Genomic DNA, 27,656 nt, shown 5'->3' on the forward strand with positions numbered 1-27,656 from the left:
AGATCCTCTGGAATTGCCACGAGCGTGAGATCCGCTAAACTGCGGCTCGGCTCACTTACTAATAAATCGTTCCCGGGAGCAGTATCGTCGGAAAAGAAACCGCGATCCAAAAACAAAACAAAGAAATATACGTACTATAAAGCTCGCGGCAGCGATTCGTTAATAGTTACAACGAAGCTGAAATATCTCGTAAAATATCGCGTTTTTACACGTCTGGCAATTCTGGATTCTTCTGGTTATCACCGGTACTTTGCCGCTTTAAACGGGGATTCATCGTACTTCGGTGAAACAAAGGACGTGAAAACATCGGTATTCGCTCACATTGTTTTCTCAACGAGTGTTGATCAGTGATTTTGTGAACGGACAATTCTCAGCACCGCGTGTTTTGGGTGACATGTGCAGTGACTTTTGTTAATTCTTTTCTTCTCTTCTCTTCCTCTCTATCTCTCTTTCTCTTCCCTTCATCGCTGTGGATATTGATGAACAAATGCGAAAACATTCGACCTTCTAAGTCGGTATACAATCGCGACTGATCAATTTTTTCATTTCTCTTTCTCAAGTGTATTTCGACGCGAATAAACAAGTACGCGTTGTTGTTACCGTTTTCGTTTTCTTACGCCTCGTTTTTCGAGGTTATATTCAATTACCGCGATTTCAAGACAATCGTCTCTGAAACGGCTACAAGATTGACCTGGAATTGCATCAACGGGCCGCCGGCCATTTTATGAGGTGAGATTTTCAATGCATTTCGATACCCACTGATCGCTGGTGTAACGCTGAGCCTACTCCTCGCCGTATGGTTGAAACTACGCGTTAAAAGTGCTTGAATTTTTTTTTCCAAAGGTACCCTCAACATTCGTACACTTCAGAAATGTTCATTCAATGAATACCGAGCAACAAAAAATTATTCCAGTAGAATTCTAACCTCAATATACCCTCCGTCGAAATTAGGCATGAATTACGGATTAAATGAACGTTATTTCTCATTGACAAATATAGCGTTCTGTTTTGACATTAAACAGCCTAATGTCTTGCGTTTAAACTCAACTAAAAGTGAACCGAATGAATTTTGGATGTTATAAATGAGACCGAAATCACTGGGAAGTTGGGAAAAAGTGTCAGAAACCGAATTTCCTGCGGATTCAAATTAAATTGTCTATTTCCTCGTTCACCGGTCACTTGATTTTTACTATCCCACAAGAGCCTCGGAGAATGGTAGCCCGAGGGCGGAGAGAAACTGGAATACCGGTGTCGATGAACGTCGCTAAATCTATTACGATCTTAAGATAGTGAGTTCGAACTTCGAAAACTGGTTCGCGTCCGACTATCGGTACGCGGGTGGTTCATGGATAAAAGAGTTGAAACATTTCCAAGAAATGCTTATGAGTTTTTGAAAGAAGCTGAGATTAAATCTCTGTGGCGGTCGGAGACTCGGGAGCTCGGAATTGGAAGAATCGGATTATTGAACTCGAGCTGCTCGGGTAGCATTTTTTCCCAAAGTCTATTTTGCCTCCAGTGTCTTTAGTAACTCAATTAAGGAATTGATGCACACTGTCGCCGGTGGAAAAAATCGATTTTCCATTTTCGCTGGCCGTCGATTCAGCGAATATTTAATTAACAAATTTCCCAATTTATTCTAAAAATGAAATTCATTTCATTCATTAGCAACGCGCTGTTGTTTGGTGTCTTTTATGATTCCATAAAATTTCAAAAATTTCAAAAATCTCACTATTTCACATAATCGTTACATTTTTTCAGATTTTCTCTCAAAAACTTCGATCCCAGCTACCCCGATTGTCGCGTTTTGTAATATTCTCTTATCAAGAAATTTCCAATTCCTTAATCCATGCTTCCACACGACATTTTGTTTGTTTCCATGATTTGTCGAACGTTACGAGGCATGGATCGCGTCTTTGAGATCGGATAGAAAAATTACGTACAATTTTACTCGGAAAGCGACACACTCGAGTGTCTCGCTCGTAATAACGGTGTGTGTACAAGCATCCGAAATATTTACATTTAGCGTATTATCCGTGCATACAGAGCCTTTACCTGAGTTGCGTAGCAATATTATTTATGCTGGGTCAGTTCAATAAACAGAAGAGGGAACACGAGTAACTTTTCGAGGAGTGATTTCATCACGCCCCGGACGTGGAGAGACATAAAATGGGGGAGGGGGGTAGAACAACAAAGAAAATTTTAGTGCCTCATAAATTTTATTGCTGTAGCTTGCTTCGTTTAGAACCCTCATTTAAGTAGCCCTGCTTATAAAGTTATGGTGTAAAATGGTAATTCCGATTTTTAAGCCACTTACAAATACGTACACGCGCATACGTATTGACCTCAGTAAATTTGTTGTGGCAATTAACCTGGCCACTTCCAAACCATCCCGTAGAATTTCTTCTCCCTCGAATTCCTTGATTTTCGGCTACTTTTTTTCTCGCTCTCGTTCCCTTTTCTCCGTGGACCTTGAGAACTCGAATTTTTTGTTTTCAACGATTTTTTTCCAGTTATCCCCCTCGTACAAATAGGAGATGGAACGGTGACAAGTAAAGTGTGGCCTACGTCGGTTCGCGGTGCATCGAACGTCAATGATTTTTCTAAAGTTCATCGTTTTGGGCATACGAAAAAGTTTTATTCTTTCAGCACACGTGTTTAGTGCTTCTTTTCCGCATATAAAATGTTGAAAAATGTTTTTTCAAGCGGTTGAATATTCGGAGAAAAAATATCACAATTTCTATCCCGAGTTCAATGAATTCAACGAAATTATTTACTTTCTACAGTTTCTGCGTCTACATGAGCGAGTTTTTATGAGCCCGTTCCATCACTCGGCTTTTCTCAACTTCACTCATTTCCAGTTCTCTAAATTCCGCGCATCCACGACACCGGGGCTTTTCCCTCGGTTGCTTTTCCCTGGCGCACCAACTGATCTAAAAAATGATCAAAAAAAACTCAAATAATTCTACTAAATCTCCAATTTTTTTCCCTTCCGAATTTCCAATTCATCATTTTTTAAGCCACATCAATAATTCGTGAAGTGAAAAAATAATTAATTATAAATCTTTTTTTCGTTCATTTCGTTGAACTCCAACGTTGCAAACTTCAACGTCGTGGCCGGCAGAGATGCGCGAGCCCGTGGACCGCCAAACGGGCAGTCGGAAGATCAGCCTCGCCCGAGGCTGTGACTCGAGCCATCGTCGAAGCCGCACACCCATTCCTGTCGCCGAAATAAACCAACATTTCTTCCAACAAATACGAAATCGAGCGCTCGCAACGGTTTTTTTCTCATTCTTTGTAATCAAACTGCGGAATATGAAAACTGATGGGATCGTTCGTACCAAAATTTTGGTTCGTTTGTTTATTGGAAAAATCCTGGTGTCGCTGTATCGGGCGAGTAAACGTTAGAGAATTTATGCCCCAACGGTGATTGATCGAATCGTGTGGGAAGAGATACGCGCACGCTGAATCGTGTCTGAGTTTTTTGACCCCCGGGGCCCCGATTATTCGGCGCATCTTGATAATAAATTTGCGCGTCAGCGCCAAGCCCCCGTATCTCGAGGCAGAAGCCACTTTCCGGATTTATCGTTTTTTTACGCTCAGCCAGTTATTCATGAGAAAAACCTAAAAATCGGATGATTCCTTGGCTGTTTGTCGAAATGAAATTCAATGGGGTGCTCTGCTCGAGGAATTACGCTGTGAAATTTTTTTAAAAATCTCGCAGAGCGCACGGACGACGCGAACTTACCAAAAACGACACCAACTCCCACGCTGTGACAATTCGCTGTCATTTACATCTCACGAATCAGCAGGGGAGCCAGTACTGAAGTTTTTCAGTCTCACTGAAAACCCCTTCCACCGAATCTTCTTGGCTGAGATAAAAAGTTAGAGTTATTGAAAATCGCTCATTCTCGGGTACAGATTCGATGCACGTGGCCCTAAAAATTTGCTTTTTCATACGTTTGCAGCGTGGAGCTCTGTAACAAGGAAAAAGCAACATGGATGAAGAACTACAAAGTATTCGAAAAAACGAAGCTCGCGAAGCAGGAAATTGGTCGAAGAAAATGTCTTGTTAATTACAGTTCAATTAACATTTGCCGAGGCAGAAGCCTTAATTGATGTAACGCAATAAAAAGCACGTTTGTTCGCGTGTGTTCTCATTTGAAATGCGAGAATATTTGGGACTCTTTCCCAATGGCTTTTGAAGGCGGTGAGGAAAATTTTAGTATCTGAAATACGATCTTTGCACAGCTCGTGCTACCTAATTATATTGCCATCTATTGATACTTCGAGTTTATCTAACGGGAAAATATAGCGTTCACTCAGTGCCGAAGGTTTATTTAGCTGGCAAGTATATTGAGGGATGACGTTCATCGCCCGTGCAAATATTCGATTGATTAAGCGCGTCAAAGATCGTCAAACGATAATGAATTCTTTTGCATCTCTTTTCGCGACGTTTGGTCCTTCGAAGATGGATTTAACTCAGGAGTCTCTTTTCTCATGCTTGATCAAAAGTCCGTGTGGCTGGACACTTACGAATCGTCGGTCAAGATTGGACTGAAAAAGGAGCGAGTGAGCCAACGGTCGTCGAGAATCGACCGAGGCTCGTCGTTTCTCACTCTCATTTTATGTGACTTTCAATCAAGGCCTCCAGCCCACAAAATATTGGTGAAAATGTGTTTTCAAATGAGTTACAAAGGCGCGTATCGTAACGAAACTCCACCGGGAGAGCAGGCCGGGCGGGCTCGCAGGTGTATGTTGTTATTTGAATTTTTTGTCATCGACCGTTGAGGCCCGAAAGTTTGTTGAGTGACGAACGTTTGTGCGGACCCGAAAGGAGGTTGCGCACTGAAAAATGTTGCGAGTTAATAAATTTTATTTGAATAGATGTTGAACACTTGTATTCATCGATGGAACAGAAGAAATATTTTCGATTGACGTCTTCGTGGGCACACAGAAAAGCAACATTGACGTCATCCCGTCAAAAGTATGAGGAATAAATGGAAAATTAATAATAGTTTTGAGACGAAAAAGAAACGTGGAGCCAGGAGAAAAATTAAAAAATGAGGGCGTTGAATAACCGCGAGGGAATTTTAACCCGATCGACGAAAAACGGTCGTTCGAGCAAAGTGGAAGTGGCTCAATCGGTTTTCCTTAACAAGTTCATCCCGAGACTACAATAAATCCCGGTTTCCTTGGTCCGAATGAGAGAAAGCGAGAGCTAAAGATTCAATTAGTGCTTCCTAATTCCTCCCTCATCCTCGGCGCGTTGTCAACAGCTATTACTTCCAGCATCTTTCTCGGACCCCCCGACGGGGTCACCCTACGCCTCGGTTCCCTCTAATGTTTGCGTATTTGTGTGCGCTTCTTAACACACGTGCGGCAAACCCCTAAGCACGATTCCGATCCCTCGAGCTTTTACACTCAATGACGAATTGTCACGCTTGCCTCATACTTTCAAACTCCACCAACCCCATCGCTCTTCCTCTCTCTCTCTCTGGCATCGGATCCCGCGACCCCTCCAGTGACCTACGTACGTATCTATTAATCCTCGCTGAATGACACTTGAGGCACTTGAAACCACCGCCCTTGATACGCTAGGGTTACTCTAGCGGATGTTAACCCTAACGAAATCTACGTAACTACGGCACTCCCTGCCCCCGCCTTCGGCGAACTTCTTCCGTGCCCCGGAGCGGCTCTGCCTCCCCGAGCTCGTCCTGCGTCCTTTGCGCCCCGTTCTTATTGTTATTATTTTTTTTTAATGAATCCTCAAGACGATCTCTCCTCGCCATTGAGACCTTTGGCCCCTTCCTCGCCTCCCAGGATTTTGCAAGAGGCTCTGAGCTCGCTTGCCCTCTCGAAGGACACCCTGGCGACGCTCCGTGGGCTTAACCCCTCTCCGAGGACCCCCGAGGCTCATCATCCACAGCTCTTCGTATGAGCGAGTTAGCGTTTGCTTGCGCAATCAAAAGAGATTTGCTTACCTCGCCAATCGATTGGCGATTAAGGGAGGCTCGTTGCTTTTCGTGCCACCGGGATCGCAGCCATCTCGCAGGACTTGTCAAATTTTTGCTTCCCTGTTTCTGGAGTTGATACTCTTTTTCAAAGGCTCTCGATTCGGGGGGTAGTTTTGGATGGTGATTTGCTTAAAATCTCGCGGAAATTGAAACTGCGGAAGGCGGAGAATCGTGGCTACGCGCTCCGACGGCAATTGCTGTGGAAATGACGAAGAATTCTGGACTCCGAGTCGCAAGTCTGCAAAAATTCTCGATTAGAAGCCCCAAAATAGCGGGGAGCTGGGAAGAATTATTAATGCTGAAAAAATCGTCCTCCACCCCTTCCAAATTCTACGTAATTGCTCAACGACGATGTGGTTTCCTGTCAATCTAATTTACGATTCCGTGTATATGAATTTTTCGACTCGTTCGATTTTAATTAACCGATGGATTCAACTGGCTGTAAAAATTAATTTATTTTCCGGTTTCGATTACAGAGCTGGCGGCAACATGTGCGACGGTGGTGCGTTCACGGATACACTCCGTTGTATTCCCGGCATGTCCGTCGGATCGCCACCCGGTGGCGGCGGCGTTGGTCCGGGTGGAGTCGGCCTCGGAGCAGCCAAAAAGCCTGAAACTAAACACGTCAAAAGGCCCATGAACGCGTTCATGGTTTGGTCAAGATTACAACGCAAAAAAATTGCTCAAGAAAATCCCAAGATGCACAACAGCGAAATATCCAAGAGGCTCGGTAAGTTAACTGTTTCAACGAGAATTCGCGACCATGCAAAATCTCTCACATTGCGTGAGAGGCCAATTACTCCGAAGCACTTTCCCACCATTGAGATCGATCGAATTTTTAGACACTCAACGAAATCGTCAACTTTTTTCGCATTTCTGGACAAAATTTGGACTTGAAAATTATTTCTCACTTTCTTCGCGAATGAAAAAATCTCAAAAACTCCGTTCGAGTCTTCTGCTCTCGGTGCATTGAGTGCACGCTTCAAAATCGTTTGTGCTACTCGTCAGTTAAACCAGCCAAAGTCGTTTACGCTTTGAGGATAAAATATACAAAAAAGCTCGTTTTCTCTCGAAAATGAATTGAAGTTCAGCACGAATGCGCCAAAAGTACTCGAATGTATATGAACCCGAATCGAGAATGGGCTGAAAATCTTGATTCTAAATACTTTTTCGAAAGGACACTTTTGACAGTAAAGTGTGAAAGTCCTCCAAAATATGAGGCCCCCTCGAGGCCTCGCGTGTCCCAAAATAAAAGTCAATTTCAAAGGCCTCTTTTCATAACAAAATGATGTTTCTATAAATAAAAACTTTGCCATTTGAAAAGATGTTTTGTCCTTCGTCGTGGAGTCGTCGAGTTCCGTACAAACCAAAAACGTAACGTGCCACGACGTCGTTGCGAAACAGATTCACGGTTTTTCCTCCATGAAGACCACTAAAAGAACAAAATCTCTGCCCAATACAAAATTAAACTTCGTGCCCGAGGTTTCGAGGGTTTTTTTTAAAAAATAGTAAAAATACTAGAATCCAGCACAAATTCCCGAAGCCCGATCAAGTTGCTAAAAAACATTTCCAACAATTGGGCAGTTTGAGTTAGAAATTCGCTTATCACTTTATTCGGTAGTTTATTCGACAGTTGAACCGAGAGAATGAAAGTTTGACTGTAGCCGATTGAAAAGAAGGTAAGGTCCGTTGAGAGTAGGAAAAAGGAACGATTAGATCGGATCTGAGGTGAATTGAGGAGTGCGCGCAATGTCGGCAAACCGTAGATTCTCCTTTGACTGGAAGATACCCGGTCTCGGAACTCTCGTTGAACATCTTTTGTGGCGGTCTCTTGTTTGGTGGCTTTAGGATATGTGTGTACGCGTGACTGCGAGATTCGCTAACTCACGCAGTAGCTACCTTATTCCGTCTCGTTAGCCACGCAATTCCGCCTACAAGGAAAAGCGCCTCTTGCAGCGGCGGCGGCGGCGGCGGCTCAGAGGGAGGGATGAATGCGGGGCTCTATACGTATATTATTTATACGCCACGTCCCTACACTTGGAATCCATCGAGCGTGGCCAAATGAGAGAAAGCTTTGCTCGAAGGTATGCCAGTCCGGCATTTCCGCTAAATGCCCGAGAATCCACAAAGATATTTCCCGCGGCATTTTTCTCTTTCCGTCGGCTTTGCCCCTTCAAGACTCCCCCGTTTTCTCCTGCTTCTTCTGTGTGCCTTCTCTTCCGGCTTTCTTGTCCCTACATCTTTCTCCGTGTGACGAGAGCTCTTATTCCGTCAGTTAGTCCTTTTTTGCCCCTTTGTGTCCTCTTGATACCTTCGCCACGACGAATTTTCACCGCTTCTTTTTTCCACCAACGTTTTCGCTCTGCCATAAAGCCCGATCCTCGCCGCCGTTTAATATGCTAAACTCAAAACATTTCACAATGAATTCCCGCTCGAGACTCCTCGAAAATTCGCAATTTTCTCATCGCGCCCTCTTGATCTTCTTAATTGACGACGAGTCGTGGGCTCGTCGTTTCTCACAAATCTGCTTCCCCACAGAAAAAGGTCATCGCGGACGACCTCCGCCAAACACTCGTGGCCAATATTCGCCTCGGCCCCAAAGTCCCCAAAGAGTTTGTCGCAGCTCCTGTGATCGATCTCCGGAAGCAGCGTGGCCGAGGCAAAAAATTAGGGAGCCGGCAAGCGATCCGTCGAATATTTTTCAACAATTCACATTCCACGCTTCTCAATCGCACACCAGAAACGAATCTTTAAACCCGGTGATTCGGTGTCCGCGTGTTTTTATTTCTCCAGGCCTTGTACAACCTCGCGCGTACTTGACGCGCTCAAATTGCACAGTGTGAAGTGAATGGCACTCTACGGGGAGTGCTTCGCTCCCTGACTTTGAAGAAACAGAAGCGAAGGGGCGCTGACCGCCGGAGGCGTCACCCACGCTTACGCTTTGCCACACGTTACCAACGGTCAATCGCCCCTTCGAGTATTAGCCCGTGAGCCTCAATGGCCTCACTGTTTTGGTGAAAGCTGGGGCGCCCCCCGGTGGGTAAAAACCTGTTACGATGCCACGCGATCATGAGAGCAAGTAACGAAGATCATTGCGGATCATTGACTTCTCCGCGTTTATCTCAAAGCGAGATTGAATCTTGAGAAAATTATTCAAACTCGAATTCATTCAAATTCCTCAGATATTTTCATTCCTCAAGATAAACGGAAGCTCCAATCTTTTCTGCACTCGTTCAAAGTTGCATCGCGTCGTCGGCACTTCTCGAACTTGTATTTACGACTTTTGACAAGCCGCCCCCTGTCTTCGGGGCAAAAGCGCTTTCGGACGAAGCCAAACGCTCGATTGAACCGTGCCCAATGTTCTTACTCGATCCATAATTTCGAGCGGATTGCAATGAAACAAAGTAGTTACATCTCGAAGAAAATCGCGATTAATCTTTCCACTCCTTTCGTTACATCCCGAGCAGCTTTTGCAAGAAAAAGCTGCTTTTTTGTTGCGATAAATTTGTGAAAAACGACTACGGAACATTGTAGTTTACGCTCGCTTGGAAGTCGAGGGGGAGAGGTGGAGGATGAGGGAAAAAGAGGGTGTTGTTGGTGAAGGTGGGATTGGTAGTACTTCTTGAACATCGTCGCAGGTTGCGCGCGCAAACTTACGCCCAACATTTGATTCTCTGTCCTCCCGTGTGTGTGCGCGCTCTCTTCTCTCTTCTCCATTCTGCTCGGCCCGGTGTAGCCTCCGATACTCGCGGCTAACGTGTAGAACCGACTCACAAGGGGTTGAGCCGGAGCTCTTGTTACGGAGGAGTTGGTGGAAAAGGCGGCTCGGGTGCGCTGACGCTGGTGTATGCCTCGATGGGAGGGAACAAGAGTACAAAATAGAAAGGAGGGCGATACGGAGAGCGAGAGAGTTGAGGGGGACGGAAGACGACGACGACGACGACGTTGAAGAAGAAGAAGAAGAAGAAGCAGGGAAGGGACCGCGGAGTTGCAAAGCTATAGCGGCGCAAGCTTTCATCGTAATGAAGTATTCCTGCATTGCTGCTCCGCGAGAGACTCGAAGCTTTCAAACGTGGAGAAACGTAAACTGCAGCTTTTGCATTAACGTCCCCGCCCCCCTCTTGCTTGCTTTCTCCGCAAGAAAACTCGCGGGGTAGAACTATGCGGAACGAACAACGGGCCTCCATAGTCTTGTTGTGTGAGCTCGAGCCCTGTACTCTCTTTTTTTCACTTAATCTAAAACCCTTTGATTTTCAAAAGAGAATTGTACATACAGTCACTCGAGTTATTTTCCATACTATTCCCACCGACGAGTATTTATAGCTTAACTCTAGCACTTTGCAAGCTCCCTTTATACCTCGTCGTTAAGTTTCAAATTACATTTATAAATCGAGAATTATCGCAACGTGGTCATATCCTTTCGATTTTATCAGGGGGTGCGAAGCTTCAATGTCGATGTTATATAAACTATTGAGGAACCGAATTTATCAAACTTGCTCGAAATTCATCGCGGTTGATTCACTTTTTATCATTACTGGCCCAATAAGTGCGAAATATTTTTGGGACCTTAGCAGAGTGGCGCGTTGCCGTACGAAGACTGTTGGGCCCGAAGCTGCTTTGGCTTCGTAAACGGGCTCTTGTCGTCGAGCTTTGGACAGTAATAAGGCCTTTCCAGACTGATTTTTAATTGGGTAATCATCGTTGATGGCTTTGTTGGGTTCAGCAGACTTCCAGGCGGTTGGTCCGGAATAAAAATCTCGTGCTGGTTTCCGTCTGGACGTTGCGGAGAGCACCGATTTCTAAGTAACGCCCTGCAACGTAGCGCGTAATCGTGGCACGAATGAGCTGCCACCCTCGATCGCAGCACTCGGTTCGGGTGGTCGAGCGTGTCCGTTAACCGCATTAGCCCGCCCTATTTTTGCCACGATACGTTCTCCTCACAGACACGTAGTTTCGTCGTATTACATGCTCTGCCAAGCGAATTTGAGCACATCTCGAGCCTCGTAAACGCAGTGCTTATTGATGGAGAATCTTCCCGAGCCCTGCGCATTATTACAATCTCATAGATTAATGAGGCTCCGGACAAACCTTGCGCACGTGTCTCTCCATTCATTCGATGTTTTATTCGTGACGGTGATAACCGGATACGATGCTCGAAAATCTAATCAGTTTGCAGCGCTCCTCAAACTGCCTATTCGACAACAAAACTGCTCGGTTTTCAACAGATTCGCAAAAGCATCGACTCGTAACTGGAGAGGTTTGTGATGGCACATTCGCTTTGAAATTCGTCGAAAACAAAGTCGTTCTTCTGTTGCACCTGCTCCTTTATTTCCTGCCAACAAATTCCGTCGTTTGAAAATTGTTTTTAATTTATCCTAAGATCGTAATGAACCAGTAGAATTTTTATTTTTATTTTACAAGACCGAAAAGTGTCTTGAAAACTATTTTTTATTTATTATTTTGAATTTTCGCGCGGGTACGCTCGCCGCCGTGCTGTTTCGGATCGTGACGTCACTGCGCGTCAGTAAACGATACGATTGCGAAAGACCGAGCACCAGGATTTGTGAAAATAATGAGTTGTAACGTGCATCATCGGTGTCTTGTGCCCGAATGCAATAATACGAGTGTAAAAAGGCAACAAAAATTGTGGATTCATCGTTGGTAGATTTGTAACACTTTCTGCTTTCACAAAGCCGTCTTACGTCATGCGATTTTAATAAAATTAATGATAAAAGTCCACAGGCGTGATAATAACTTGTAAAATTTCAAAATAACACAGAGCGCACGATAAAAATTTGGATCGTTTACGATCGGAGTGACGTCGCGTTGGAATCCAAACGGCGGATGGCGTTTTAGAGATTTGAAAAGCAGATAAAAAAAGACGATTTTTGAAAATGAGTTATAAAATTTACGTTGCATTTTTATGAACGAATGTCGACGTTTCTCGTTTACTTTTTACGAAATCTATCACAAACATGAATTTTTTTATAGGAGAGATCGGGGCAAAACGGGATACCCGAAAAATGAGAGAAATTTTGTTGTTTTTTTTTTTCAATTTTTATACTTGTCCGAAAAGAACATGAAACATATTTTTCCCAAAATATCTTGTTTTTTTTTTGGATTTTGATTTTTTTTTTCAAACAATTCGTTTTTTTCAACTTATCTTTTTTTACATCACTTCCAAAGTGAAAGTGTTTTTGCACAGATATACAAAAAGTATTTTTATATCTACGATTATTACTGCCTCGCAGATTGCTGTCTACGACAGTAATTGCAGATATACGTTTGCGAACCATCATGTGTGGTTACACTTGCACATGAATCATGTGCCCACTCCGCACAATTTTGGCACTGAATCCATGATTCAGTGGATAAAGAATACAAATTTTTTACAAAATAAACATTGACAATCTTCGTTATTATTCATATAATTAATTTTCAATTAAATTACAGAGGGTGCGTTCCGACGTACGTTAGAGCGTTGTAAGCGCTGAGAGCGCTCCCAGCGTGCGCTCGACTTACGTTTGAGCGCTATGTAAGCGCTGAGATCGTTTTCAACGCTTACAGCGGTAAGTCGGAAGCACCCAAGGTGCATTGAATTAAAATCTTTTTCAAATTAAAGTATTATATTATATTATATAAATAATAATATAATTAAATTTTTCTTTTATAGATTCTTTTTTTTTTTTTTTTAATTGAAAAGAATTCCAGTAAATTTCTTAGTTTTTGGGAGTAAAAAATAGACAGAGCTTCCCCCAAATTTCTGAAAAGTTCAATATTTCCTTAGGTATCCCGTTTTGCCCGGGTCTCCCCTATATTTTCTTACATGCCGTAAAATACTCTATTGCTGGCTGCGAAGGTGTTTAACCGCCACGAGATAAAGCACAACGAATTAATTATGACAGTCGGACCGAGGTTTCTTCAGTTCCGGTGATCAATCTTCCCGCGAGGCATTTCTTGATCCCTGCGCTTACAGATTACACCTTCCTCTTTGGCTCCGTTAATTGTTTACTCGCTAGTGGAGCCAAGGATTGCGACGAACGTCTAACGGCAGGAATCTATTCGTAAAAGAGCATGACAAAGCTAACTGTCATCGGGAAGCAAGCGTGCCCCCCACCTGACCCTTAAGGGGGCGGGGGGTGCTTATTACAAAGGCATATTCTCGAGAGGATTTTATGCGAAACAAATTGGGCTCTCTCCCCCGCAATCTCTTCGTACGAAGCGTGACAATGGCAACACAATACCATCAACACCAACGTGTGCGTTCGTAGATAGCGCTCCTCGGTAGTGCATTCCTCCATGCGGCATTGAGAGTGATCATGCTCGTGTTGCACTCGTGCCCTCGTATATGAGCTTTCGGAGTTATTGACGCGGGGGCTGCAAACGAGAATATTTTTTCAAGCCCTCACCGTTAATTCGAAGGGCGAAAATGCGAATGAAATTTCGTTGGTTTCAGTTTAATCCTCGCGAAAGTTCAATACGCAGGCAGAACGATCGTCGGTTTATTTTCTTACGAAAAAATGAGTTTTCTTTGCACGCTTCGATTCCATTCGCTCGGCTCAGATCCTCGCTTTTTCGCATCGACTCGCAACCCGTTCCAGTTTTCTCCCACACTTCGAGACTCGCTGGCAAAGCGAATTGGCGAGTATTTTCGTCGCGGGGTGGGGGGGGGGGGGGGGGGGGGGAATGACTTTTCGAGGAGTCGTAAGCATTATCACGAGCCATTTTTTCCCTCGAAATAATTGCTCGGAACGGGGGTGAAGATGTACGAGGCAAGATTTTTATTTTCCTTGCGAGATTCAGGGGCTAATCCGTAAAAATTGCTGGGCTACGATGTGCCGGAGGTACAACCGAGATGAAGTTTTCACTCGCGATCTCTCCTTCCCCCCCCCCCCCCCCCCCCCCTCCCTCCCTCCCTCAGTGTAAATGTGTGGAGCGTATATATTAAAAACGCCGAGTCCCTTGGGAGGAAGGCGCGTCGTCATTGCCAAGAGAGTAGGATATGTCTCTGTTCTTGGAGGCTTTTGTTGGAGGAATAATAAAACCCGCGCGCAGCAGCATCGAAGTCTGTATTGGTGCGGTGGAGGACGAGGTTCGTATCGTCGTCGTAATCATCGACGTCGTCGCCGTGGTTGAGGTTCAGCCGAACTCTCGGTTGAACCTCCGGGTGTATGGCCATCGTGCGATGGCATCCTCCTCCGCAGCGGTGGGCCTGCGCCCCGCACCCCTAGCCGCCCTCCTCGGTCCATTAATTAACAGGCTTTGTACTTTTAAACGATGTTAAATAAATGGCATTGTTCCACGGCGAAAGGACTGAAAGGCTGGCGCCATTGTGTTTTAAGCTCGCTCGGTCTCCGAATGCACGCGGGCTAACGGGACCGAGAGAGAGAGAGAGAGCGAGCGGAAGAGAACGGAGAGTACCACCCGAGAACCAACTACCTACTAATACCGTCGTCGCTCGGGGGCCTTTGTTCTAAACAAATACGCCACCCTTTTCGCCCCCCACTCCCCTTTCGTTTCTGGATTTCTCCCTCGTTTCCGAACCACCCGCCCAACCCCGTCCTCCCTCGACGCCGGAGAAAATGCGCGTGCGTATCGATTGAATAATCTCGCGCTGTAGCCCCCTCCTTCCCCTCCGCTTGTGGTAAATACGTTCATCCGCCGCTTCGCCAAAACGCTCGACAAGTTAAAGCATGGATAATTGAATTTTCGTGATTTCCCACAGTGAAGACAGCGCCCGGATAGGAAAACTTTAGCTCGTTCCAACTCTCTTTTTTATCGGTTCAATCGTCACTGTTCGGCGTGAGATTCTCCGCGCGGATCGATGCTAATCAGAAAACGGGGCTTGACTCGTACACCATTTGATGCTCACATTTTTGTTTCCGTTCTTTAAATCCGCGCTGCACGGCTCGCTATCTTCGCGAAGGCGAGCCTCTACGATTGTAGAAAATTGGCATTTGGGGCGAGCGAGTGGAAAAACTTCGACGTCGGGAACGTTGGTCCACCTGGGACGGGCCTCCTCGAAGGTATATCGCGACGTGAAAAAATCGAGGCTCAAGTCGACTACGGTAATAGCTTTCTCGATTCTTATAATCCCAATCACGAGCGGAATCGTCTTCTCATCCAATAAAAGCGCCCCTCGCGTAAGGCGATTCTCCATTTATCCTTGACCCTCGTCGATGCTCCCGGGGCACACCCGTCAATGTAAACACACATACACTGAATGATGAGTTCAGGGGCTTACGAAGGGTCCCGGGTGCAAGTGTCGGTTGGAATCTCCTCAGCGGTACAAGACTTGTCCTTGGCTCACTGCGCCGACGGAATCTCTCGATCCTCACACTTTTCTCACGCGTTTATTGCGATCGGTGCTTATAACGAAAGCAACTCGTTGATTCATCTCAGGTTGTCGACGCATGCACCTTCTCTGCCGGAAATGACACTCCGCAAATCGAGGCCTGACCGCAGCGACGAAACGAGTCCCCAGCACCGTCGAATCTCGCAAAAAAAAAAAAAAACTAAAAATTATCTTCCTAAAATTGGAATTGAATTTCTCATATTTTCTCCGTCTCGCTTCCTTTTTTTATGGGATCGTGGGTCATTTAAATTGAAGGAGCTCTCGCCGCGCGCGAGCATAAATTTACCTCATTTGGTCGATACGCGCACTCTGGCATTGTCTACCGCAGGTGAAAACTCGTCGCACCCGTTCAACACGTTATCATTATGCGGCATGACGTCGTCCAATTATAATCTAACGAGGTTCAACGGTGCCCAAGAGGACGTGACGAAGGGGTATTATGCGCGTACCCAAACCTATTACTGTGTATACGAACAACGTTTCAGTATGCTTCAACATCGACTTAACACGCTGCGTGTGCGTGTGTCACCATCAACGTGCATACGTCGAAGTGTCTCGACTGAAAACAGATAAAAATGCTTGAACCCCTGACCCCACCCCCTGGGTGGGGTTAGGGGTAAACAAAATGAACTTGGTTTGCTTTAGGGGATTTCAGAAGACTACGATTCCACTCGGTAATTCCTTAAGCTATTTTGTCCTCGAGAGCCAATATTAATATCGGCGGGAAAGCTGCTCCCGATGACATTGCGATCGGGTCCCAATGTCATCATAGCGGGTTAGAAGGCGCGCAAAACCATGTTAGGATGAGGCAGTGCAAAACATGAGGCCGCTGAGCCAGAGCTCGACACCTGCGAAGCTTTTATCGATTTACAACGAAATTTAGTATTGGACATTTTTTAAAAACTGTTTCAAATTGGGCCTGAGATCGTAATGAACCAGTAGAATTTTTCGTATCGGATCGTGACGTCACTGTGCGCCGGTAAACGATACGACTGCGATGGACCGAGCAACAGGATTTGTGAAAATAATGAGCTGTAATGTATATCGCATTGGTGTCTTGTGCCTGAATGCAATAATACGAGTGTTAAAACGCCACAAAAATTGTGGACTCATCGCCACCGTGAACGGATTTATCATTGGTAGATTTGTACTTTCTGCTTTCACAAAACCGTCTTACGCCATGCGATTTTAATAAAATTAATGATAAAAGTCCACAGGCGTGATAATAACTTGTAAAATTTCAAAATAACGCAGAGCGCAGGATAAAAATCTGGATCATTTACGATCGGAGTGACGTCGCGTTGGAATCCAAACGGCGGATGGCCTTTTAGAGATTTGAAAAGCAGATGAAAAAAGACGATTTTTGAAAATGAGTTATAAAGTTTACGTTGCATTTTTATGAACGAATGTCGACGTTCCTCGTTTACTTTTTACGAAATCCATCACAAACATGCATTTTTATATATTTTCTTACATACTGTAAAATACTCTATTATTGGGCTTTTTAACAAGAACGCGGACGTTGTTTAATTCGTGGAAGCAGGCAGTTTTTCTAAACGAATTTCGAAGGAAATCAAAAGTCGTACGATTGAGGATGTGAGAATTTTGGAATACAGTTGAGTGGAGAGAATATTTGAAAAAATATAAAAATGTTACAATTGTACTGGCCTCTCTCGTCCCCGAAAATGTTTCACCCTCGTGAAATTCCCCCAAGGGTCTTTGAAGACATCGAAATTTTTCACAATCCAATACACTTCGCTCGCCTCTATTGTCATTGAAATTTTCCATTGTTTGTCGTTGTTGCAGGAGCTGCGTGGAAACTTTTACCGGATGATGAAAAACGTCCCTACATCGATGAAGCTAAAAGGCTGAGGAACTTGCACATGAAAGAACATCCCGACTACAAATACAGACCGAGGAGAAAGCCAAAGTCACTTAAAAAAGAAGGCTATTCTTACAGTATTCCCTATGCCAGTGTCTCCATGGATGCTCTTCGAGCCGGTGAGTTTCGTACGATGAAATTGAACGAGTTTCTTTCCCATACTAATAAGTACTTCAATGTGCCACAATTTTTGTCTCTCTTCTGGCTCCTCAAGCGCAGAGTCCAAGAATAAATAATTTTTGTCAGCGATGACACTGAGACGGTGTCGCCAAAATTTGTTGCAATTTGCCTCCACCTGTCAAATCATCGGAAAGTCAACACGTCTGACCTGAGAACTCAACAAAACGTGGTGAAATCTCGCGACTTGATGGATGTTACGAGCCATGTTTTTAGAAATTTCGACTGAATTATTGACCCCGTTTTAAAATAGCGTTCGAGAGGTCTGACTGGTGAGACGAATTCGAAATTGTATGGATTTAAAAAAGTAAACAATTAAAAATTCATTGAGTCGAATGGAAAATTAATCGCTACCACAGCTCGACAATAATGAACTGTATTGCACGCATAATAGTCCCGTGAATTGTATATTCATAGGTCCACAACCGCGAAAAGATCAGACAAAGGATAAAAGTTCTTTTCGAAGAATAAACACTTCATTATTCCGCTTATTCATGGCGAACCGGCATTTTGCCTTCTATTGTCATTGTGTTCGGGGAGCTCGTCAAGTGGCCTCGGGCAACCGGAAATCGTGTAGAGCAGAACTCGAGAAAGCTCAGGCTCTCGCTCTCCTCTCTCTTTCAACTCGTATGTTGGCTTCGTCGCGAGTGCGTCGGTTAAAGGGGTTGAAATTTCGTTTCTACGACAGATCGATTGCACTCGGATATTTATATGTTTCTCTCTCTCTCTCTTTTTTTTTTTCAATTTCTTTTCTGAATTCACCCAGGCCTTGAATTTCCATTCAATCGAGGTTTTCAAGTTGTTTCACCGCGCTGCTTCGGTACGTTTTATGGGGTGGCTTTTCATTTTTGACTCGTTCCTTTTTCGACTCCCACCCTCTCTTGACGGACTTGATTTGAATCTGGATTTAAAAAATCCCACGACAAGAAAGCCTTGTTCAAAGAGCCAAGTGCCTCGTTGAAAATACTTTGCGGGCCTGTTTTCACAGGCACGAATTAAATGCACTTGCCATCGAAATTATTTCTCAAGTCTTTTTTTTTCGGCTCGACCATTATTATATTCTAAATCTTTCGTTATTTTTCAACTTCAGCGGACAACATGAGACTTGAAGGCGCCGAACGCTCCACGTTCGAGGCACAATAGCAACTCGCTCCGAGGGGAAAATGTTGTGTCAATTTTGGTCATTAGCTACCGGATCGTTCGGAAAACGTCCGCGATTATCGATCGCGAATTCGATAGTTTAACCGGAAATGGACGGTGTAACCGCGATTGTCAAGACCGACGGTGAATCCCATTTGTAAATGTAACGACGCGGAGAACAGCCTCGAAATTACAATTAGCCTCGTCGCGGCTAATTTGAACGGCGTGACCAAATCTCTCGACGGTCCAATCAGGTCAAACGTGCCTCGACCAAACCATCGGGACGAGTCTTCTCGGTTTTGAGCAAAGTGCGATCTTTTATGGATGAAAAGTACTTCGCTGTCGGATGGAATCTTTCGTTTAAACGGCCTGCTACGACGGTACTCTAGGGGGGAAAAAAAAACAAACAAATTTCAATCGCTGCACAATCAGCTCAAATATTAGCGACTCGGGACTCGGATTTTGAGATCGAAAACAGAAAAAATATAGAATTTCCCTCAAAAATTGAAAGTTCTTGAGTAAATGCTTTGTAGCAATTGACAAAAGTGATTGTATCGTTGCCGAAGTTCATTCGACCATATAAGAACGTTGAATTATTATTGTCGCGAGAGTTGTCCCAAAATTAGCTTCACAATTATCCGGTTGTGGCTCCACAGGTGCGATCAAGCTCTTCGTTCGTTGGCCAATTATTTTCATAGTTAGTTTTATTCCGTGTGCAAAAATAAAAGTACAGTTTGGAGCTCGTAAAGTTTTTTTTTTATTGGCCATCAAAGATAAGGCTGTATCGATATTTCATAATTTGTCTTTCTCGCATTCTTTTCTCCGTGAGGCAGCAAACAATAGTTTATCCACAGTTTCTTCGAATTTATTGACATGATCATAAGTCATTGGGGCGAGGGGGGTACGTTCTAGAGGCAGTTAAACGGAGCACCGTGTGCGAGGACAAACAAAGAAACTGGCCGTAGTAAATTGTAACGTCGTGCCGAGTAGTGCACACTTATGAACTTTTATCGTTGCTTCGTGAGTCAATAAATGATGGATCGTCGAGCCCCTATATCCGTTCGATAAAAATATTCCTCGGCACTTGTAACTGTATTGGCGAGTAAACTCGGCGACGAGCTGTTTTTGTTGGACGACAAATTTGTTCGTATATTTGTAAATAATTGAAAAATCGAATGACTCGTTGTTTATTGAATTTGAGGTCGGGGTTTTGAGTTTAATTGTAATTCGGATGGGAGCTTCCACTCCGAAGAGCCACAGAGACAATAATCTTTCAATGACCCACGCAAAAAAGCTCAGAGCACGTCGTCCTCAGTCCGGTACGAATTTCCTGAAAAAATTTCGTCACCGTTCGAACGAAACTCGATTGAAAATCCCTGCCACGAATCTTGCCTACCCACCTACCTTCTTGATAATCCGCATTTCAAACATTGCTACGCGCCATGTCGAGGAATAACGAAGATAAAAAGATAGAAAAAAGAAAGAAAGAAAAAAATGGTAATTCCATTGTTACAGGCATGGCTGGTGGCATGGCACAAGGGGGTATGGGATCCTTCTACGGACCAGCAGCAGCTTATGGATCCATTTCGGCAGCCAGCATGGCTGCGGCTGCTGCAGCCGCTGCCCAACAATCAATGTCCGCCGGTCTCGGGACACCTGGCCAGGTGAGTTTCTCTTTCATGCTCGATTCAAAAGTTTCCCTTTTCTCTAACCCCCTCCCCCCTTCCATTTTCTTCGCTATATCTATATAAATAAAACTAGCCTCGACCCTTCGGCTCTCTGCGCTACGCGAGCTCTCTCTCTCTCTCTCTCACTTCTCTATGGAACATTTTCGAGGAAACGGATCCGCGAATGTTACTTTGCAGTCCAGTAGACTGAGCGACCAAAGCGAGTTTCTTTGTTCGTTAAAGGATTCGGGCGTGTCGAGCTGCTTTGAGTAAAAAAAATAAATTCATTAATTTAAAATAAACAACTTGGCTGTACGTGCGAGTACAAGTTGCACGTAAATAATTACAGACTCGAGAATTCTTCACTCTCTGCCCGCCTTTACTGGCTTTCCGAAAAGTCGTTTTATCGTCGCAACGAAATGCTTCGTAAGATCCTCGCGGGACTCGTGATTTCTGGAAATAAAAATATGAATTCGAAGCTCGGAAACGAAAGAAATTACCGATTTGAGGTTTCGAAAATTCGATAAAATACGAATGCTCGAGAGCAAACCTTTTTTTCGTACGCTCAATTTTTTTTTATTTTTTCCTCCGAATTTGCTACGCGCGTCAAGATTCCCCCGTGACCTCTACGTTCTTTTTTTCTTTCATTCTTATTCGCTTTCCACATCGACGATTGTTTACTTCACTGAGAGCGCCTCGAAGTTGCGCAGCGCGGACTCGAAGAGCCGAGCAAGTTGGGTTATAACGGCCTGACAAGTTGTCCAAAAGGGGAGCGCGATAGTGAGACCCATGTCAAGCGCAAACGTCAGTCCCAATAGTTTTCACACGCACGACAAAAGGGCGCAATCAGGAAACAGTCGGTGATTGTTCCATTGTTGGGTTTGAGAATCCTAAAATAGCAAGCATGTATTTATAATCCGCGTCATCCAGGAAGCATTTCCTCCACGGTTGCTACTACACAATTATGTGTGTTCCAACGTATCGGGCACATTCCCCGGATTCGTTCTATATTCAAATCAAATACGTCGGCCAATAATCGAGCGAATCGATAGAGGAGCTACGACTGAAAATCTCGAATGGTCGAGCGCCCTCTTTCGTCATGGAGACGCCAATTTTTGTGTAAAATTTGTTTGTTTTTTTTTTTTCCAAGGGGGAACCTCACGTAAAGTGAGGTTATGTAAATACGAATTTGATTGTTTTTATCTAAGTTATCTCGAGTCATATAAGCCTTGTTTGCTTCGTTTATACGGAATTAAGTCCGAAAGTACGTCGTTTTTGGTTGAATTTATGTGAAATATTTTAAAATGACAGAATAAAACGACCTCGAATTTTTTTTCCATGCGTTGGTGTTAAGTATTCCAAGTTGGGATATGATTTACTAAAAAATGGCTGAATCAAACGAACGAGAAATTGGAGAGGCTATAGAAAAATATCCAAAAATGTATTCTAAAAAGTTCCTCCTTAAATGCAGCGTATCGAATTTTTAGTTTTTCCTTCATCAGTTCAATCCATTCGTTATCGATTCTCGATCAATATACCGCTGACGAGGCGATGGATAAAAACATACCGAAACATGAGGATTCGAAAACTTTGGGATCAATCTGTTCCTGCTTTTGGAATTTAACCATTTTTTCTACGTTTAATCAACTTCATTCAATACTCGTGATTCTCTTATGACTTACATTTCGTCGTAGTCGTAGAAATTCCATATTCATGAAACATTCTTTTTTCTTCGAGCATATTTTGTTTGCGGAGGTTCTGTTATTGTAGAAAATTTTTATCTTTTTTTGCTTTTAAGAAAATATTCCATTCAACAAAACCTGTAGTCGGGCGTATTCATGGAAGAGAGAGGACTGAATGTTCTTGGAAAATGTTCTTTTGAACTCTGCAAGAATAGTCTTTGCTTCAGGGAAAAAAAGCTTTAACGATCGTTGATAATATTTTTTCAATTTTTTTTTTTTTTGACAAAAGTACGTTTTGAAACGAAACAATGACGTTTCGTAGTCGATGTTTCAGCCAGTTGAAAAATCACCGACGTTCGAACGTCGCTAAAACTTCTGAAAACGACACTTTTATGGAGAATTATAACTTTTTTAAAGTGAGAGATAGAAATTTAGAAAGTTGGTGTCGCAAATCCCTGTGGAGGGGATAAAACTTGAAAAAAATGTGAGAAAATTGGAAAAAGGTGGAGAACGAGGTCCGCAAGGATTTTATAAATATTTTCGCGCGACGAAACGATTCAAAATGCTCGTAAAAGTTGTCTGGCTGCTCGAAAGAGTATCGTGTTAGCAATATTATTCTAAGAATAATTGGAATCGAAACACACACACGCCTGATTTGTATTCAGGAGCAAACTTTTCGGACACGTCGCGACAAACAATTCGGTCTATTAGTGTCGAAGAAAAAAAATGGAAACAAGGAAAGAACGACAAAAAGAAAGATTTTGAAAAAAACGTCTATACAAATGTATAGAAATAACATTATCGGTTTCCGAAACAAAAGTTAATTAACGTGCCGCGCGGTGCCGCTGTCAAGCAACAATGAGATCGTAGCGAGCCCTCATTGTGTTGGCCTCCTGTACGGGGAGCGCGCTGTATATGCGCGTTCCATTCACAGAGCACGTACATATTCCGCACACAAGCTGCCGTGTGTGTCGCCGACCGTGGAGAATGCATTTTGCTCTCTGTATCGCGTTATTTCCTAAATGGCTTCTCTTTCACTCCGTAAAACAAGAGTCCGTTGTCCGAGCACGCTCGTGCATTTATTATACACACCTTGTAAACAGTTGCCAAGAGCGGACACCAATTTTAGTGGTTAAGTCGTGTTAGCGACGATTCGATCGAAGCCCCTTTGGCGCGACGAATCATCGTGTCATGTCGAATTTCTGCTCGAAGATTTCGACATTCGTTCAGCCTCGCCATTTTGTTTTTCATCAATTTTTATTACGAGTTCGCTGTGTCGCCGGCGACAGTGGCGACACTGCGAAGACAGTTGAAAACCTAACCTTTTAAACTCTAAACGCGGCAATGGAGAATATCAGCGTCGAGAGGAGACAAAAGAAACGAGTTTGAGGTTTCGTGACAGTTTGCATTCGTTCGAATACGTTTCAGTTCGTGTAGTTTTTGTCCACTTCAATCGGAATCTGCGTTTTTCTAAATCACGCGGGTAGCCAACAAAACGTCTACGTTCTTGAGCACATAAACACAGGAGGGCACCTAAACTGACTACCGCCGAGAGGATAAGAAACAAAATCGTAAGCGCCGGAGAGAATTCTGCGAAGGGGGGGAGGGGCGTGCGTCAAATATCGCACTAGTGTTCGAGGTTAACGTGTCAAGTGCTGCTTCCCTCGAAAAGTTTTGCTCTTATGTTTTTATTATGTTCGGTTGAAAATGCCTCGGTAGCGGAATGTTCGCGTGCTTCTGTTTCTCACCATCGGCTTACACGATGAAACTAATTTGTAGGGGGATCGAAGATCCAAACGGTGTGCGCAATAAAAGTGGCTCTTTGTGACAAAAAACGATATTCGCTAAGAATTTGGAGGCGATCGGGAATATATTGCGTGAGAAATAACTCGAAAGAGCAGGTTCCCAATGACTTTTTATTTGGGGAAAATCATAACGATCGTTGCAATATTTTGTAAATATACAATTAAGAATTCTCGGGGGAGTTTGGGATTCGAGCGAGCGAGAGAACTCACCAGACCGGTAGTTTCGCCGTATTGTGAAAGACAAAATGGAATTCTTGATGCAAAGTGTCTCGTCACGAGGGCTCGAGCAGTCCTCCCAGCGAATAATCAATGGCCCGTGTTATGGAAGAAGCAAAACGTCGAGTGAAAGAGCCCATATAAGAGACTAGCGTAAATCACGGAACGTGGACAAAGCAGCTTAACGATCCGACAAAGAACTCGCGCGCGGTCTCTACGAATTATAGAATTAGGAATATGGTTCGCGTCTTTTTCTCGTTTTATTTCTTTTCTTTCTCGCCCTCTCTCTCTCTCTCGAAGGTGCGAGTTCCACACTGTTCGCGTCCGAATTTATGATTATTGGTGGGCTTTGTCAGGCCCGATAAAAGAATTCTTCGGTGTGTCCAACTCGTTGACTCGCACCAACGCTCCCTCGGCCCAACAGCTTTTGCCGTCACCGTTCCTCATTTTTTTTCTTCTTCTTTTTTCTGCTTCCTGTGTGCGCGAATATTCGATCAGTTTGTGCGCGACTATCCGCTGACCCCCGTGCGCCTTTCAGAAGTCGGATATCTGCCTCGAGCGATTAAGTAGACTCATTCATATACCTACGAAGGAAATATGTGTCGCGGAATGGAGAGAGCTTGAAAAAAATAGAGAATGTGAATTGGTGGAGCGTCGATCGCATATTTTAAGGACTTTTAACCGAGCTGACCGTGAACGTGTGATTATTTTGTTTGTTGCAGGTCGTAAGTTCAATGGACGCGATGAAGTACTCGATAGAGGCGGACAAATACAGGCCGGCTTACATGCCCCCGAGCACGTTAGCGATGAGCATGTATTCGGATCCGAAGTACCTCGACTCGACCCCGAAGCCGTATCTCGATCGCAATTACTTCGATTCGGCGAAGGCTTATTTCGAGCAGTCCAAGTTGTACATGGATCAGAAGCAGAGCAACGCCGAATACAATCGGCCGAGCTACGAGCCGAACAAGTTGTACGAGGAATCGAGCCCGATCGGATCGGCGAGATCGCCCGCAGCCGACTCCCCGGACGTAATGAAGCAGCAGCACTCCGACCGGACGGAACAGCACGGCTCGTCGAGCGCGAGCTCGACCTCGACCTCCGCGGCGAGCCCCGGCGCTCCCCGAGTGCCCACTTATTACCACGACTCCGTGCAAGCCGGGGGACTCTTCGCCCCTCAGTCCGGGCAGTACAGTAGCTTTCAACCTGCTCCCGCACCCGGTAACGAGTTCCGACGACCTCTCACCGTTATCTTCTGACCCGACAGATCTTAGCTCCGCTCGATATTCGCGGATTATCGATCTTAAGTCGGCCACCTCGAGGCGGCAAGCTGACGCGTAGAAAATAAATTCCCAATGCTCTCCAACCTCCGAGTTTAACGCGCGTCGAGCGCGTTCGCGAGATTCGATTACCGCGGCGGAGCGCTCCGTTCGCTCTCTTCGTCTGCTTCTAATCATTTTTTCTCGCCTCACCCTTTCATTATTCCGTGTAAATATTCGAGCTGTCTTTACACGCTGCTAGGCTCCCATCCGACGTTTCCTCTCACCTAACCGCGCTCTGGCTCGTCACCACGATGAATTTCGTTCTTATTGTTTCCAAGTTCATCCCCGTGCGTCGTTCTTCAGGCGTTGAATTTCGCTGCCCACGGGCCGGAAGTCGATTCCGCGTTCTCACGCGACAGAGTCGGCTGCCTATTTTGACGAGGCATCAATAAAAAGCGCGTCCTGGCTCGCCCGTGTAAATAATCTCTCTCTGACCGGCCGTTTTTTCTCCCCCCTCATAGCTGTTCGCGTCAAAATCCATTTGGGGTTTGCGCGATTTTCGATTTTCGATATTTCTAAGGCTTAGTGTCGATTACCACATACCGGCGCGAAGGGCGAGGTACAAAGCACACTGCGCAGGCGTAATATAGCTGCTGATACGGCGAGCGACCGGGGGGGCACATCCGCGAAGGAAAATACGCGTGAGAGCTAAATGAATTGCGCATTCGGCCATAAAAGTACCTCCGCACTCCGGACAAAATACGTCCGCGCGCATATGCTCAAACTCAGGCGCAATATACGACATAAATATACGTGTTTGTACCGTGATTTGCTAATCGTATCTCAATCTTGTGTCGTATGTATCGAGAAATGGCGATTTAACGAGCCATTTAACTTCTTTTTTTTTATTTTTCTCTCTTTCCAAAATCCTAACGAAGGATTATATAAATGTAAATATCCCGTGTACATATAGGCATGCATATATATATTTATAAATATATATAAAAGACACAGACACGGGCGGGCGCACGTGCCCATACGCGCGGAGGCGAGCACACGTGCGCAAACGCACTTACACGACACACAGGACACTGGCATGAATAATTATATATATATATATATATATATAGTTGGTGGAGAGAATCTCGTGATTGTTGCAGTGCAACGGTTATTCGTGTCGTACGTGTAATCGCGGATTGACAGATCTCAGCGATAATATAATCGTCCACGAGAACGGATGATCTTCGAAAAATTCTTTTGATTAATCACTTTTTATTTTGCTCTTTCTTTACTTCGTTATGTGGCCCACGACGAAAAGAGGCGCGATAACGCTCTCGTATAGCGCATTACCTGTAAATAGATTGCACTTCGTTAATCTGTAAGTATACCGGTACTTGGGCAAACGGCCTAAAATCACTCGATGAAAGGGATAAAAAGGACACGCAGCACTCGAAAATCCCCCTGAACGTGTGTCGGTGGACTGAGAAAAGATAATGAAAATATGATATTTGACACGACCGTGAACGTTGCGTTCTCGTGTCTGCGAGCCCCGTATGAGCGTGTCGGGATCGTGTGAAAACATGATTTACGTCAATAACGTTAAGTAAACTGGCTGTATGTGACATAAAAACGAATGAAAATTTCATGATAAAATTTTTTGTTTTATTGTTGATGTGTACGATGTTCGGTCAATCGATGTTTGGTTGCGAGGTTTCGATGCAAAATGCCATTAAAACCGAGCTTTGACGGTCCAAGTATTTATTTGCGGTTGTTGATAATTTAAAAAAAATGAGTGAGAGAGAGAGAGAGAGAGAGAGAAAATACATTCGTGGAATCGTGATTCATCGGTGATTATTTTTCAATTCAATGGTACCACCCACTCGGTCCCATTTATTTTACGATGCAATACTCGATTCTACGAATCTGTCGGTTACAAAGGTTACCCTTCGTTTTCTTCGTTGGTCCGTGTAACACGCTTCTTTTCGTAACTTTGAAAATATTAGCTCACACGCGGTTGTTATTTCCGAATTCTATTGTCTTGTTTGATAAATCAGTTATTACGTTATTTATCTTCGTAGGGCCCTCCCTCCCGAGTCCGTACGGACGCGATCGATCTCCAGGAGCTATTGACCGTTATTTAATACTTTTTTTTTTCCTTTTCTTTTCTTTCATCCATTTGAAAATAAGGCTCTTATGATCGTCGATCGACCACTTGTACAACTTGTAACCTTTGTATTTATCTTCTTACGTCACGTTGATTAACCCGTCGTCGATCTACGTGGATTGCAAAACAAAGTCTTACACTTTCACACATTATTGCATAGACACTCTTACGATTATTCAAATATTATATTATACGAGCGAAATAAAAAGTAATCTATAAATATTGTAACGTAAGTAACAAAAAAATACAAAAAAACGAAAAATTCATGAAAAGAATAAACGATAAGTATTAT

General features: G+C 44.1%; 1 protein-coding gene across 1 annotated transcript; it reads left to right on the forward strand.

The window, feature by feature from the left end:
• LOC122416070 (transcription factor Sox-19b-like) lies at positions 1-27,656 on the forward strand. The gene is made up of 5 exons (XM_043428745.1): positions 1-729; positions 6,491-6,744; positions 17,176-17,370; positions 20,084-20,232; positions 24,661-27,656. Exons 1-5 carry the CDS (start codon positions 725-727, stop codon positions 25,195-25,197), a joined length of 1,140 nt encoding a protein of 379 aa, XP_043284680.1. The 5' UTR covers positions 1-724; the 3' UTR covers positions 25,198-27,656.

Source organism: Venturia canescens, chromosome 9 (assembly GCF_019457755.1).
Source record: "Venturia canescens isolate UGA chromosome 9, ASM1945775v1, whole genome shotgun sequence".
Lineage (NCBI taxonomy): Eukaryota > Metazoa > Arthropoda > Insecta > Hymenoptera > Ichneumonidae > Venturia > Venturia canescens.

What these genes read in the sequence shown, in the direction of transcription:
- LOC122416070 (XM_043428745.1), top strand. An exon ending in CGAAATATCCAAGAGGCTCG is followed by an intron (nt 6,745 to 17,175) that starts GTAAGTTAACTG and finishes TCGTTGTTGCAG; the next exon opens with GAGCTGCGTGGAAACTTTTA. An exon ending in GTCTCGGGACACCTGGCCAG is followed by an intron (nt 20,233 to 24,660) that starts GTGAGTTTCTCT and finishes TGTTTGTTGCAG; the next exon opens with GTCGTAAGTTCAATGGACGC.